At 39.3% G+C, this 16,030-nt stretch overlaps 1 protein-coding gene across 1 annotated transcript in view; it reads right to left on the bottom strand.

Annotated features, from left to right (window-relative positions):
- The window catches only part of LOC104494285 (aminopeptidase Q), a gene marked incomplete at its 5' end in the record, with an annotated part of 32,019 nt that overhangs the window by 12,811 nt on the left and 3,178 nt on the right, over nt 1-16,030 (bottom strand). Inside the window, 9 exons of the mRNA XM_010137094.1 lie at nt 1,306-1,447; nt 4,438-4,514; nt 5,916-6,085; nt 7,147-7,212; nt 7,349-7,414; nt 7,784-7,927; nt 11,835-11,948; nt 13,283-13,437; nt 15,505-15,631. Coding sequence (XP_010135396.1) covers nt 1,306-1,447; nt 4,438-4,514; nt 5,916-6,085; nt 7,147-7,212; nt 7,349-7,414; nt 7,784-7,927; nt 11,835-11,948; nt 13,283-13,437; nt 15,505-15,631 — 1,061 coding nt within the window. The remainder of the gene's footprint in view (nt 1-1,305; nt 1,448-4,437; nt 4,515-5,915; nt 6,086-7,146; nt 7,213-7,348; nt 7,415-7,783; nt 7,928-11,834; nt 11,949-13,282; nt 13,438-15,504; nt 15,632-16,030) is intronic.

The following is a 16,030-nucleotide window of genomic DNA, read 5'->3' as shown; positions in this document are numbered from 1 at the left end:
AGCAGGAATAGCCTGCAGAAAGCATTCATGTGGCGTTAATAGATCTAAACACGTCATTAAGAGTTTAAAGAAAGCTTTACTATGTTTCAGAAGGATAATACAACTCCCTATCACTTTTCCAAGGCAAAATCTTCTACAAAGCATCATAAAATGGATCATTTTTCCTTTTGAGGCTTCAGTTCAGAATACGTACTCAGATTAGTCCACAGCAGGGAGTCCGGCACCGTCATGAATTAAATGACTGAGGCAGCGCCATGGGTGAACCCCTGCCTACAGCTCATGCTCTTGCAAGGACTGCTGGTCCCCCCGGTCTCCTCCCTCTTCCATGCCCCTTCGGCTTGGCTGCTACTCCAGCAAACCTTCCCACTGACAAAAAATGGCCCCAAGCCAGCACACACCTAATTTTGTGCTCACTTAGATTTGCTGTGAAAAAAAAAGCCTAGAAGAGAGGAAACCAGTGTGCCATAGGAATGTTTACCCACACCACATGTTCCAGTTGGCCTTGTGTCCGGCCCTTCTGCAGAAGCCATCTGACTGCACTCACTACTGTTATCCTGAAAGCTTAAGCTTTGTCACCATTCTTACTAAAACCAATGAGCTGGCTTTACTGCTGCAGCCTGTGGCTCATTCTCGGTTTAGGCGACATTAAATACTACGCCATATACAACTATATACGACCACAGGTATAGGCTGTTTTGTGCCACTTTCAACTTCAGACCAAGGTGTGGCAACTCAGAGGTGGGACAAAATCTACTCTGAATTACAGTGTCTATAGAGGACTGAAAGAGCCCACGTAGAATTGACTGGAACCTGTCTTCTAAGAAAAATCTCCATAAAAAAAAAACAACCCCACAAACTAACCAAAAACCTTGTCAGATAATTTTTTTTTTTTAAATGTCACTAGCAGAACTATGGAGGAAATATGGAAATAAAAAGCTTTCTCCCAGCCTTCCTTCTCCATGTTTACCTAGCAGCAGATAAAGCTCAGTCACACATGCGTACCAATGACTCTTCAAGCCAAATATAAGACACTGTAAGAACCACAAGCTGTTAAGACAACTTTGAGGACAGAATGCCATCTCATGTAAAGCTATTTTTCATGCTTATGTGAAACTTCTTGGGCCTGTTCCTCTTCCACCATGGAAGGCTGTCAGTGATGTCAGTGGTGCAATAGTGGATTATTTCTTCTTAGGTGATACGTGTCTCTTATTCCAGCCTTACATCAAGGTGATTACTGCTAAGAACTTCAAGAAGAAAAACATGGAAAGAGTCTGTTTATAAACTTGAGAAAACAGGTATGATCTTACCTTTGGATCATTTTCAAGCAAGCGTGCTAATCTTTTTATGTTTAATTGATCATAGTTAACTCTGTAGTATCCACTTAAATTTACATTTAGCAGGATCCAGTCATATTCTGACTCTGATGCTTGCATTTCAGGAAAGACTTCTGTAAAGTGACATTAAAACGTATCATTTTATTTTCTGCATACTGCTGAATTCTCTTGCATTTCTAAACACCGGACTTGGTGTTCCTCTGAGATCTGAGACACAAGTTTGAGGTTGGACTCAAAGAAAATCCCAGAAAAGCTTGGTGCATTTATAATCCTTGCTCTGCACCGCAGAAGAATTTCAACACGCAACTGACCCCTCAGGTGCTGAGCACCTTGAGATGGCAAAGGGGAGGCTAAAGACCCACTTTGCTCCTACCCTTTCGATGACATGCAGCTGGGAGAGTTCAGAAAGGTTACTCGAGAATAAACAGTCTGGATGAGGAACGCTATCCTCAAGCCTGCTTCCGAGCATGCACCTCCAGCACACCTACTGCTCCCAGTGCTGCTCCACAACACAACACTCAGTGTGTTATGGAAGAAAGAACCACCTACCAGTATCAACATAAATGGAGATCAAGGAAAGCAAAACAGCTACGTTTATTCAAGAGACAAGCAATTGAAAAACTGTATTTTAAATAAAGTAATTCTGTAGTCCTTTTAAGTGACACTCTCACCAAAGGCCTCCTTCTGCAGGCCCATTTCATCTCAGTTCTCACATCTCACTACCTACTTTACATGTGCTCGTCTGATTACTTGCTCCCAACAGCTTACGGTAGATCTGATGTAGCAAGGGCGGCCTTGAAGGCTCTAAGCTGCCTCATCAGAAGAGAAATCAAGTGCTGCTTTAACTGGCTACTATCATCCTGATTTAAGCAGGCAAACTCTCTTAAGACAATAAATCAACATTGGTGCATAGTCTAGACCAGCACCACTTTAGTCTGAGCAGAACACTTAAGGCTTCAATGTGTTTTGACCGAGTAAGTACTACAGGATTCATCCTCAGTCATCTTCACAAGTTAAATGAGATAGAAAAGTGGCACATGACAGATGGCTGGCTTAACCATTTACAAACAGCATGGGTGGCTAAAACAGGGCACTAGCAGCAGTTTCCCTATAAGGACATACTGAGTCAGTGGTCTACTAATCATCAAGAGCCCTTTTAGGTCGAGCTAAAATAGTAAATCTGTGCTTCTCCACTCCCCAGGCTGAGTGAAACATGTTCTACCATAACAGCACCATCATCCTTGTGTGTCTTTTTTTGCTGCACAGTTGTCTCAGTCATGGACAGTGACCGACACAATTAGATGGGCAGAAGTTAATTCTGTAGACATTGCCTGAGGAGCCCTAAACCAACAGCACGGGCTTTTAACACTGTATAGTGCAGTGCTGAATGAACACGCTTGGCTGCTACTGGCAGCCCAGCTTGGAGCTTGGAGTTTAATTTAACCTGTTTAGAAGTATAATAATTTCGCTCCTGCAAAGCTCTTTGCAGCAAAAATATACATACACAAAATCACCTCTGAGATATTTCTTCTTTATATACAGTTATGCCACTGCAACAACTATTCAAAACTTAGAGTAAAAAAAATTGTACTTTGTACCAAATCCCTCATTTTCACTTACCAAAACCATTCTGACAAATGTCTCTGAACGGTAATGTAACAGTTCTCCACCAGAATCATTTCAATCTCACAGGAACAAACTGAATTTAGAATTACCCTTAACATTTCTACCTTTGTAAGAAGCCATTTGGTTTCTTTATGCATCAAAAAGTCGAATTTATTATTATTTTTTTTAATCTTAAAACATGAATGCAAATTCCTTGACTGAATAGCATCTGGAAAATTTGGTACATGGCTTTCAACTACAAGTGGAGTGTGTTTTAAGACTGAGTTTCTACTTTATCATAGTTCCTTCAGGAAGATACAACATGATGGGTTTTTTAATAGTTTCTATAGCTCTTAAGTTATATGATGAGGAAATGGAAGGAAATGGGTGAGCAAATAGAACTGGTATCACTTCAAAAATAGAAACTTAGAACATGACACTAGTCCTCCCAGGCAAGTGCCACCCAACAATTGTTTTCTGCAATTTTTTTTTTGTCTTAGCAATCGCTGGTTTATTTAACTTTAAAGCAGTCAGAGGAGTAAACATCCACTGTTTGCTTATTTACGTGTCCATATACCTCAAAATGATAACTCAAGCTATCTTATTGCCTGAAAAAGAGGGAAAGCAGCTTTCCACCCTCTGTTTGCATTGGTTAAAAGATACATTATGCACACAGCATATGGTAGTTCTGCTCTTAAGCGTTCCAAAAACACATCAGTCCCTGCATTTCCTTGTAACTGATTCAAGGGCTGATTAAGTTTAGGGCTAACTTGCCACAGAAAAATGATTACCCCATTCTAATGATTCATTTCTTCTCCTTCTACAAAAAGCTTATTGGAAAGCACTGAGAAAGAACTGATTTTTTTTTATATGATTGGAGATGTCCATAAACTCACTTTTCTATTACTAGCTTTTAAAACTTTTTAAAATCCTATTCTTTTGACAAGAGTATTTTTGTATTTAATTTGCATAAATGTATTAAATTAAGCAGTGTTGAAAATATTAATTTTCTGGTTTTACAGGTATCCACGTGTGACAACAATGTTGGTATACTACACACAGCTGTAGTATTCAGTCTTATTCAGTCTACTACCTGAGCTGATAATTTATCACAGCTGAGACCCTACCTATACTCAAAAGCTGTCAGTAACATCAGTGAGATCTGCTGGGCTAAGAATAATACAGAAGCATGAGGCATTAAGTGTTTGGATTTGTAAACAAAATGGTAAAATCGAAATTGTGGAAAACTCTACTTATAATATGCTTTCTACCATATTATTAAAAACATACACTGAAGTTTGATGCAATGAAGTAAACCCAATATAATCTATTTGTAAATCCATTGCTATTCTGTCACAAAACTAGCATGACAGAAAAACGTACACATTTCTGTAATAAAGTTTTATGTCCCTATTCAATTCAAATATATCCTCTGTTTATAGAAGAGTTATGTTTTATCAGCTCGGTTTTAGCATGCGTGAACAAATACATTACTTACTGCTGCTTTTATCTAGCCACATTAAGGGTTGTGACGATCCATTTCTCATCCAAGAAATAGGAATAATCCATGTGTTACTTAATAAAAGAAAGAGATAATATTATTAACTCTTATGCTTAAAAGAACCCCTCTCAGATGATGTTAAACTAGATTGCAGGTGAGCTCCTTCTTACAAGAATCTACATCTACCTTCTCTCCTCTCTAATGCTCAAAACCTCATCAGTGCTTACACTGGATCAGCACCTAGGCTCATCAAAGAGGAGGGACCTCTAGCACGTATTTAAATAGGCACCCATATCTGGAATATTGTTCAGTGCTAGGTATCTGAGTACCACTGTACCTCTGTACTTTGGCTTTCCTTCTTTGGGCAGCAATTTTATTCTCCTCACTCTACCCCACTTCTGGAGAATGTAAAGCTTCTTTTCAGAAGGGTATCTACTAAAAAAGGCCCCAGCAAGCATACAACTGTAATTCTGACAACTTTCTGAAGGAACGTTAAACTCGTGACAAAACCAGATGAAACCTTCAAAACCCTGAGATTCTGTCATACATATCCTGAGATTTTCTTACATTCACATGGTATTGCTTCTTGCTAACTACAGTAAAGGGCTTAACATTTGTAACTTGGAACTTCTTACCTAAGCTAATCAAAACTACTGATTGGACTAATGCTCTGCAATGCTTGGAGCTTGAGAGCAAAGGAATCTCTGGGGTTCTCATCAAAATTTCTTTTGGCTGTTTGTTTGACCAGCAATAGCAGCCAGGGAAAACTGCTTTGGGTTTTGTTCTCCTTTACACTTTTTCCCCACATTATCTCACAGACCCTGTCCATGCAACCCAACAGTCACGTCAGCTGCCGAATTTCATGAAAGTTCCTGAGTTTCCAAAGAGGGTGACCAATGGCAGCTCCTTCTATCACGTTTTTAGGCATTTAAATAAGCAACACAGCTTTCAAAAGTGCCAGGCACTCGGCACTGCCCACTGACAGGAACTTTAGAGCTGCGTGTCAGCTGCATACTTGACACTTTCTGAGAAAGGGGTCTTTTATGTAAGTACTTAAATGCAACCCCTTTATCCTTACCAAGGAGAGGACAACTGGGAATATGTGCACCAGAAATAAGCTACAGCGTAGTTCATCCAGTTCCCCAGTCCATAAAATTGAGGGTAAGGAAAGAAGAAAATGCCAGGCAAAACTCCTGCCCTACAACCTATTTGTGACCTGTGTCCGATCTTACAAAGCCATTATGTGGCTGAAAAAGGCACTACTCCAGAGGAAAGCAACTTTCTGGCAAAACAAGTGGATTGCAGAACTACTGTAAATTACTGTAAATTCAAACAGAATTTACCTGACAGCTTGTGACAAGAAAAAACATGAAGTTAAAAAAAATCAGATGGTCAAAACATAATGTCCTAACTGAAGAGTTTCCTGCAAAAAAAATGAAGTATGGGCATACAACAAACACACAAGCTAAACATACTTGTAAGAATCAGTACTGTTTTCATTCTTTTTATTAAGAAATTGTTGCTGACTGATTGTGCCAGTGGTTAGATTTAACGTTAAAAGTGGAAACCCATTTTGGCATGTCCAGGAATCCATTATTTGTTTTACAGATGCTGGCAACTGAACTTCATCCTGTGCATCTACGACCTGCAAGAGAAACAGGAATCAGAAATATTTACAACAAACAGGTACTTGCTGATACTGTTTCAGCAACACTCTAGGGGCTGTTCTAACATACTAGAAAAAAAGATAACTGCTTAGCAGTTTGCTGGTCTTTGATTCCTGCCAAAAATCAATGTAACAAAGTTCAAAGAACATTACTGACATTAAAATAAAGACAACAAAGCCTTTTTAGTATTTCCGAAATACTGAGAAGGCATTTGTCATTCTTATAACCTGACTGCTCATCTTTCTCAGTGTTGATATACTTATACCCCTGTATGGCGATGGCAGACCTGATTTGTTAATTGCACTCAAGTAAAGCTGCTGGAACACAAAGATTTTTAAGTGACTACCTATTGAACAAACTGAATAGTAAAGACAAGTTGAAAAACACACTAAGCTATCGTCCCAACTAGTGTGAAATGGTACAGTCTCTGTTGCCGTAAAAGATGTCACAGCCTTGCATACCTGAAATTGTGACACTCTCATTCTTAACCTAAGTCTGCTGCAACACAACAGAAACCTTCTTAAAAGGAACAGGAAAGTGTGATAAAAAAAACCCCCCTATTATTAGCACCTGCTTTCTTATTTAGATTTCTGCCAAAACTAGCAAAGGGTGAAATGCTGAGCTACTGCCCTAGGTACAGACTTTGCTGGATCTGTAACATATCAGCAACTTTGATCATCAAGGCCAGAGCATCACACAGCCTGATCTGGCGAAACTTAAATTCCAGAAGAATAGGCTATGCAACTTCATGTAGGTTTAGGCAATCCCCATGAAACCCAAAACTCCACCTGGCCCCGATTTCCCATCCTATCTCTCTACTCCTTGTACTTAGCTCCACTGATCTCAGGTGCAGTTAGGCAGCCAAATAAACACTTAGGAAGACATTAGCTGGAAGAGCCAGCAAAGCAAATTTTATGCAAGAAAATGACTACACTAGGGATAGCCAAATTCCACTGCATTCTTCTACAAGGAGTGTATGTCTCCTAAATTGGATCTGTACTAAACACCAGAGCAAGAATATTAGAAATAAAATGAGTACCATCTGTATGTGGGTCCAGAGATCATCTTGGTTAGCATTTGAGAAGGAAAATTCTTTCAGATATGACTGTATGGAAACAAACAGAACCATCAGAATTCATGAGGGTTCAAAGAAAAACATCAGCAAGGCAAACACCATTTTGTACAACTGTCATTTTCAGGCTTATAAATGAAGATGAAGCCATTAAGTTTTCTAAACTTACAGTGAGTGCTCTGATAAACAACTTCTTAGTCAGGAAGCCAGAAAGCATCCAGGTAATAACAGCACCCTGGAGTACAAAAAAAAAAAAAAAAAAAAAAAAAAAAAAAAAAAAAAAAAAAAAAAAAAAAAAAAAAAAAAACCAAAGCCCCAAACTATGAGAAAACATTAATTATTATTGCTATTATTATTGCAATGCTTTTTCAAACTATATTCCAGATAAGTTAGTCCTACACTTTATATTTCATGGAGGTTAAAAAAATGTTTTCACTATTTCTTTCCTAGCCAAATACATTTGCAACATCAAATAAATTTCTGTGTGCAGTATAAATGAACTTTGAATGACAAAACAAACCTACAAAAAGCATTGTAATTCAACAGTTCCTCTTAAACCTACTTCGTACCATTAGTTTAGAATATACAAATATATTCTTTTAACCTTGTTGTACGTGATGGTGTCAAACAGAGACATTAAAGAAAATGATCCTTTGATCTTGTCTTCACTCTCTGACAGTGATCGAACTCCTATTTCATTGTCTTCCCTCAAGATGGGTTGTACTACATGATCATAAAAAATTTTGTCCTGCAAGAAAGAGACAAATTTAAGTGAGCTGAACAGAAAAAACTTACTCTCAGGACAGAATGTAAATTATGGTATTAGCACTAATAGAAATAGTCTGTCAGTAGAAAAGGAATGATCTTTTTCCACCCTCCCTAACTTTCTCATGAAGTAAAAGGGATTGTATACCCAATTCTAACATTTTCCACATGAAACATTAGTAATCAGTGAAAATTTTACATCTGAGAGGACTGTGGTCTTGGGCCTGACAAAGACAATTGCAGCGTACTCCTTGGGGAAAAATAAGTCAACTATATTAAACAGGAAATGAACAAATCCTCAAAACTGAAAACCTGTATCTCGTTTACATCTATGTGATTAATATGGCAGCATTTTCCTCCTAAATTCTCTATTTTGTCTGCTGCAACCTCGAGCAACAACCTGTAAACTAAGCTACCAAGATAGCGAGGTTTAATTATGCAGCGTTTCTGCTGTAACCCAGTGAGAAATATGCAGGAAAAACAGCTCCTTTGGTGTAAATCAGTGAATTCTCTTTTTGTCAAATGATTCAATTCCCCCCAGCTGCATATCGGTCCTAAGACAGGATGGAAGAATTACATCATTAAAAAGGTAAAACACTGCAGGCCACTTTAAGCACTTCTGCTTCTCAAAGAGAAGAACATAGGCTTCCAATTAATGAAAGCAAATTTGTTGACCAATTTTTCTCCTTGTAAACAGCCAGTAAATGTAATGTTCAGGGTTCAATTTGTAATTGGATGGCTATCAGTGGCACAAAGTTTAGTTGGAGGCCAGCAGCTAGCACTGTACCCCAGAGGCAAATTTCAACACCAGTCCCGTTCAACAACTTCATTAACGATCTGGATGCAGGGACAGAGCGTACCTTCAGCAAGTCTGCGGATGACAGGAAACTGGAAGGAGTGGATGATACACCAAAGGGTTGTGCTGCCATCCCAAAGGACCTGGAGAGGCTGGAGAATGGGCTAGCAGGAACCTCAGGAAGTTTAAGGAGGGGAAGTGTTAAGTCCTGCAGCTGGATAGGAACAATCCATGCTGGGGAACACCCAGCTGGAAAGCAGCTTTATGAAAAAGGACCTGGGACATGAAGGACACCAAGTTGCACGTGAGCCAGGAATGTGTCCTTGCAGCAAAGGTGGCTAATGGTATTTAGACCGCATTAGGAGAAGTGTTGCCAGCAAGTTGAGAGAGGAGATCCTGACACTCTGCTCAGCACTGGTGAGGAGAGTTTGGTCCAGTGCTGAGCTCCCCAACAGAGGAAAGATACTGGAGAGACTCCAGCAAAGGTCATATTGATGATGAACAGACTGATGATATAAGGAAAGGCACTGTTCAGCCTGGAGAAGAGAGGGCTCAGGGGAATATCATCAATGCATATAAATACCTGAAGGGAGGACGCAAGGAAGATGGAGCCAGGCCAGTGACAGGACCAGAGGGCATGGGCACAAACTAAAACACAGGAGGTTCCCTCTGAACATCACAAAACACTTTCTCACTGTGAGGGTGCCCAGGCACTGGCACAGGTTTCCCAGAGAGCTGGTGGAGTCTCCATCCTCTGATATCTTCAAAAGCCATCTGGACATGGTGCTGGGCAACTGGTTCTAGAAGGCCCTGCTTGAGCAGGGGGTTGGACCAATGATCTCCAGAGGTCCCTTATAACATCAATCATTCTGCGATTCTGTGAATGTGTATGGCCCACAAAACTGCACCAAAAAGCCCTTATTCTCACACCTGTGTAACTTACTCTGAATTTCCAAGGCACATCATGTAACTGTAATTTATCAAATGGAATTACTGCACAATTTTAAAATCTACTTTATGGACATAAACAAAATGGAAATTGTTGATTTTTAGAGACAGGCATCTAAATGAAAATATTAAAATTTAGAAGGGAGATAAGGATTTACTTCCAATTTAAAGTTTGGTACCCTTTAATATCACTTTTCAATGATATTAAAATACTGCATTACAAAGAATAAAGTGAGCTGTTGTTGAAGTTCAAAGCAGAAAGTTAGCATTATCTAAAAGCCTTCTGACAGAATTTGTTTGACATGCCTGTATTAGTTTTCAATTTAGTATGTGATTAAGTACTTTGGTGAATTAGAAAAGGAAAGTGACCAATGGTATTTCAGCTGAGCCACATAAAAAGCAGACTGGATTGTCTGCAGCCTCAGGTCTGCCCAGACTACAGGCTCCTCCCTTCTTTGGAAGCTGAGGGCACTGTGCACAGACATTTACAACTGCACAGGCACGTGCACCTCACCTCACAGCTACAATGAGCAGCACAGAAAGTTAGCATTATCTAAAAGCCTTCTGACAGAATTTGTTTGACATGCCTGTATTAGTTTTCAATTTAGTATGTGATTAAGTACTTTGGTGAATTAGAAAAGGAAAGTGACCAATGGTATTTCAGCTGAGCCACATAAAAAGCAGACTGGATTGTCTGCAGCCTCAGGTCTGCCCAGACTACAGGCTCCTCCCTTCTTTGGAAGCTGAGGGCACTGTGCACAGACATTTACAACTGCACAGGCACGTGCACCTCACCTCACAGCTACAATGAGCAGCACCTGTCCTGCTGTCTCAAGAGTTTAATGGTGGGTGGAGTTTTGCAATATGCCATGGGATTTATGCTTGTTCCCATTTAGGCAGAACAGGAAGGAGTTAACTCTGCTGTTGCACTAGCTATGTGCATTTTATTTGCCTTATCTACAGCTAGACCTCCAGGGACCCAGAGGACTAAACAGACTCAAAATGGCCCAACTTAGACACTGCCTAGATACTCCTTAGACACCTGAGGTATGCGATGCTTGAAAAAGAGCTTGGACACGCAGGGAGGCAAATCATCAGGACCCAGGAGAGAAAGTTAGGTTTGCTACCTGTGATGGGTTTTAATTATCCTTCCTGTGTTGGAGCAGACAGGCAGACTCCAGGAGCTCTCCTGCTACCTCCGTTCAGGTGCTTGCACACAAAGACAGGGCTCCGGACCCCTGTGGAGAGGGTGCCTGCAAGTCTGAGTTTTGTCGAAAACTCATTTAGATCCCATCTCTGATAATTGACCACAGTGCACGTCTATCTACTATATAAACGGGAGTCTTGTCGAAGAGACAGCCACGAGCGAAGCACCAGCACCAGCAGCACAAGCACGAGTAACGAGCACAGGGCGTGAAGGCCGCAAGCTGCAGAAGCAGCAGAACGCTGTCTCTTCTCGGAGACAAGCTAAGGCAGAGAAAGGGATCTCGCTCTGTTCTAAGACGTTAGAACAGAGGCTACGAAATATTGGAGTTGGGATGCCGACCACAATATTTTGGTAAGAAATTGCGTTTCTGTAAGCGAGAGATTCCTCTATTAGATAGTGGGAGATAAAGCTATTGTGAATGGTCTAGACTGTTGGTAAATAGTTCTCTCTTTGCATTGGCAAAGAGAAGGTATTCGGATTTAAATCGGGAGCTGATTTACTTGCAAAACCGGTTTTTCCCTCGTTTTAAGTTGTCAGTTACGTGTAAGGTATTGTTCTGTGTAAAAATTTCCTAACCAGACATCATTCGAACTTGTTTAAGGGAACCTAATAAAACCCGTATTATTTTTATAAGTGTCTGCGGGGTATTTTCGTAACACTACATAACAGATCTACAGGAAAAACACCAACGTTTTGGCACTGCAGAGTCACAGCCATCCAGCCACCTTCTGCACCAGAATACATAGGAGAGCTGGGTATAATCATAGCCCCCAGAAGATGGAGAACCTCCAGGGAAGAATCAAGACCTGCTAGTAATTTCCAGGCAAGTTAACTTACTAATACTATGGCTTATTTAAACCTCATTTCCTCCACTTCCCTTTCTTCGTACGTCCTGGAACTTTGCAACTTTAGCTTACCTCAGTAAGAGTTAGTACTTACCAGTGAAAGCTTGGGTTCAACAAAGGTAACTCCAAGGTACTCAAAGTAAGATGCCAGTCCCTCATTAAGCCACAGATCATTCCACCAGTTCATTGTAACCAGATTTCCAAACCACTTAAATAGAAAGAAAAGGTATCTCAGCATCTCTTTGGACTGCTGTTTTTTGGTTTTTTCAGGTTAAACACACATACCTACGCTGAAGAAACTTTTTTTAATGGGTATTTAAACTGTATTTAATGTGTCAGTTGAATAACATGCTGGATATTCCTTCAGATAGTGAAAATTTAGTAGAAAAAGATGAACCTTGGGACAAGTCAGAGGTTCAGGGCAATTATATTTTAATTGCTTTATCTACAATTTCATACCATTAGTATGGACGTCAGTGATTTATGTCATTTCTTTCTTTAATTTCAAACACTTTCCAGTAAAATGTATGTATCTAAAAGATCACATCCATCCATGATGGGCATTTATCAAGCAATTACAAAAACATTTACCCATGTTCTTAACAAAAGGAAATTGTCAGGGGAATGATAAACAAAACTAGGGAATTAACAATTTCAAAATCATCATAACCCTGCTCTGGCAATCAGTAGAACTTCCACAATGGCTGCTATAAACTCATATTTAGTAGTTCATATTTACTGAGAAATTGTTCACTTGCAGATTTGGTTTTTATTTGGTAATTCTTAAAAACTTGAATGACAACTTTGTTTTAAAAATAAGAGTTTAAGTACTGATGTTTGTTTTATTGGCCTGCAATAAAAACAGTCTGAAAAGCTACAGACCTTGTCAGAAGGGCACACAAGTGCACTAGCCAAGTTAAACTATTTTGCCTACTTTGTTGACTAAGTGCAGAGCTGTTGCTTTGGCAAGCAACAGCAAATTAAACAAACAATAATAATGTGAAACTGCATTATCATTCCAAACCAAGTAAGAAAATTTTCTAAATCTCTATGAAAACTGAACGAAGGTCCAGCTACACTGTAAAATGTGTCCATGTTAATTTTGTCTACCACAACATAAGCTTTCTTACAGAAAACCAAATATCTTTTGCAACGTGTACATGCACTGCCACTACAAAAGAATAGTTATGAAGTTCATTAATTCTCCCAACGAAGTACTAAGTGTACTATACATAGAGAGCATTATGCCATTCCTACATGGCATTCGGGTACTGTGTAAGAAAAAGAAAGAAAAAAGTAGCCCATTAACAATTTTGTATTTTTGTAAATCCTGTGCAGTCAGTATGCAGTCTGCAATATGACAGAATCTGCATTTATTATCGATTTATCAGCAGAACATAGGATCAAATTGTCTTTTAGTACTCTAGTGCTCACAGCCCCTACTGTCAAGTCACTATATTTCTTCTACTAATCTTTGACTGCATCATCAGCAACCCAAAGCAAACAACCTCATAGGCAAACAAAGAATTTTTTACCACGTGCCTGGTGTCCTAGCTCATGTGACATAATTATGGCAATCATTGCCTTTTTGCTTGTGAATTTATCACTTGGGAGGTACATCAATGATGATTCTTGGAAAGTCATTAGCCCCCAGTTTTCCATAGCACCTGCTCCAAAATCAGGCAGTGCGACAACATCTAAATTGATTCAAACAGACAAAAGAGAAGTTATCTTTAAGTTTCAGAAGTAAAATGCTCACATGATTTTAATGCTCACTCTGGTTCACAGTGCGACTAAAGGATACGAATATTTTGCAGTACAATGGCAAATGATCTGTCAAAATTCTTTTCATACTTTGCATCTATCATTGCCACTCTTTCAGGAAGCCACATTACAAATTCCTAGGAAGCCCAGGCCTGTACTGTATCTTGTACATACAAGTGTTTTGAACAAAAATGAAGGCTGTATTCTACTAGGAGAGAATATATTCACTTCTAGCTCTCAGAAATCCTTCTCTGTATGACTTCCTCCTTTGTTTGGGAAAGATAATACTTACCTCTTTCTTCAGCCTAGCAACTGATGTAAAAAGATCTTGTCTTTCCAGCTCTGAGTGGAGGGGTCCTTTCCACTCTTACTTGAAAAGTGTCTCAGAAACATGATCCACAGTATGGCTGTTACCTCTGTACTTCCCTTCTGCTTTATGCACAGGGAGCAGTTTTCCAGTTCAAATGTGACAGTTAGACAAAACATCAAGGATCTCAAAGGAAGATATACTGCTTAAACATAGCAGCAAAGAGGAGGTATACAGAGGTATACAGAGCATTTTGGAAGCAGACACAAGCTTGTACTCCAAACCATAAGCCAGTTCCAGTCTGAAAGCTAGGCCGTTAATGTAAGCGTGGTGTTGAACGCCAGCAAACCAGACTGCATCTCAGCGGGGCTCATCACCTCAGGCTGACAGCAATGGTGAGGCAGCCCGCCTCCAGCCAGCCAGGGGCAAGAGAGCTCACTTAGAAGTGCATTAAAGTCAGGTGAAGACAAACCCTTAAATATCCCTGATTTTAAATGTGTTAATTTTTAATTTCATATTTTGAGTTTGCAATAGAAATCTCTAGCATTCACAAGAAGTTATTCTCGGCTGACCTAATCCTATTAATTTTTAAGCAAAACTTCAGAGAAAGTCAGTGGGAAATGTAGTTGGTATTGTATGACATTACATTGGGGACTGCAATGGTATTACAGCATTCTGTGAAACTGAAACCTTACCTAACAGGAAGCCTGCAATACTATTATTCTTCTTCAATTCTATAATATTTTTATACTAATAAATTAATGTATTGACATTGCTAGTAACCAGAAGAACACAAGCATGAAACAGAATTGTCTACAACCCTTGAGTAGCTTTTATAATTACTAAAACAACAAAATTTAAAGAGTAAAGACTGCATGTATTATCTTTTCCATAAGAAGTGCAGTTAGTAATTCTGCAAGTTAGTCTCTAAATATACCGGAAGATAATGCATTTACACAGATAAAAATTAATTTCTTTCAAGTGCCAAAATACAGGTTTCACAAATCAACAAATTATCCAGTTGAGAAAGGAGAGAAAGTCTTCCCCTACCAGTCCCGCAGTCTGCTAAAAACATGGGCAGGTCCAAAACTCATTTTAAATAAGAAACACCTTCTGTGCTCTCAATACCCTACCAATTTGTACAAAAGTTTGCCCATAATATACATGCTGAACTCCTTGGAAATCCAAGCACAAATAGTGGAAAAACTGTACATTGGAACTGTAGATTTTTTCTTGACCGAAGCTTGACTTAACTGACTTACCTGCTGTCCATTTTAAGTAGAAAAAATGTTTTCCTGCAGGAGTCTTTTTTCTGGGGAGTAATGCACAGGAATATATAGCCAGGGTAATATATCTCCCAGACAAAGGGACTACAACATCTTTGCCTGGTACAATCGTCTATCCCAGAAATAGCCACATCACTGAATAACTTCTTTCTATCTACTTTGTAGTCCCTTTTTTAGGAAATGATGCTTTAAAAGAGTGGGGTAAGCATGCAAGAATGCAGAGTTACAGATTAATAAAAGACATTGTGCAGAAAGGAGAATTAAGTGAAAGAAAAACCTTACAGATTTTTTTCCGTGAATGTAGGTAGGCTGTGAGAAGAGAATACTGCAAAAGAACCTATTGCTTCTGTGAATGTCACACCATCAGCAGCCATTTCTGGTCCATTTAAGAAAATAAGTAAACTCACCTGTTTTTGGCAGAGGATAGCTGACGTTAAGTAAGTCTTCCAGAAATGAAAATATTGGGCCTGTGATATTTAAAGCATAGTCAACATACCCATTTTTAACTGCCTCTTTCCGAGCCCAAATACGTATCTGCAATAAAAAAAGAAGTGGTACTTTAGACAACCCTCATATTTTCATTTTCTTTGCTTCTCTTCTGTGAATCCTTGTTTGAAAGTGTTGTCTGTCCACATCAGACCACACAAAGATGTTTTTAATGAAAAAAAAAAAAGAAACACAAAACCCAACTCCAGTTTTGATGGACCTAACAAAATATGGCACAGAGCCTAATCTTGTTAAAATCTAGGAGAGTTCCAGTGCTTCAATGGGGCCAAGATTTGAATCCAGCTACACACTGCTGAAACAAACAGACTCCTGGTTTTTCTTTTATTAAATGGGAAATGCTGTTAAACTATTTAGAATGACACACCTTAAGCCAATGTTTTCCAGCCAGTGAGTCTGGGTGACAAACTTACCTTCACACCACCACTC

Source organism: Buceros rhinoceros, unplaced genomic scaffold (assembly GCF_000710305.1).
Source record: "Buceros rhinoceros silvestris isolate BGI_N320 unplaced genomic scaffold, ASM71030v1 scaffold6035, whole genome shotgun sequence".
In the NCBI taxonomy this organism is placed as follows: Eukaryota; Metazoa; Chordata; class Aves; order Bucerotiformes; family Bucerotidae; genus Buceros; species Buceros rhinoceros.
The sequence above is the reverse complement of the archived record's forward strand: the minus strand, read 5'-3'. Positions and strand labels throughout refer to the sequence as shown.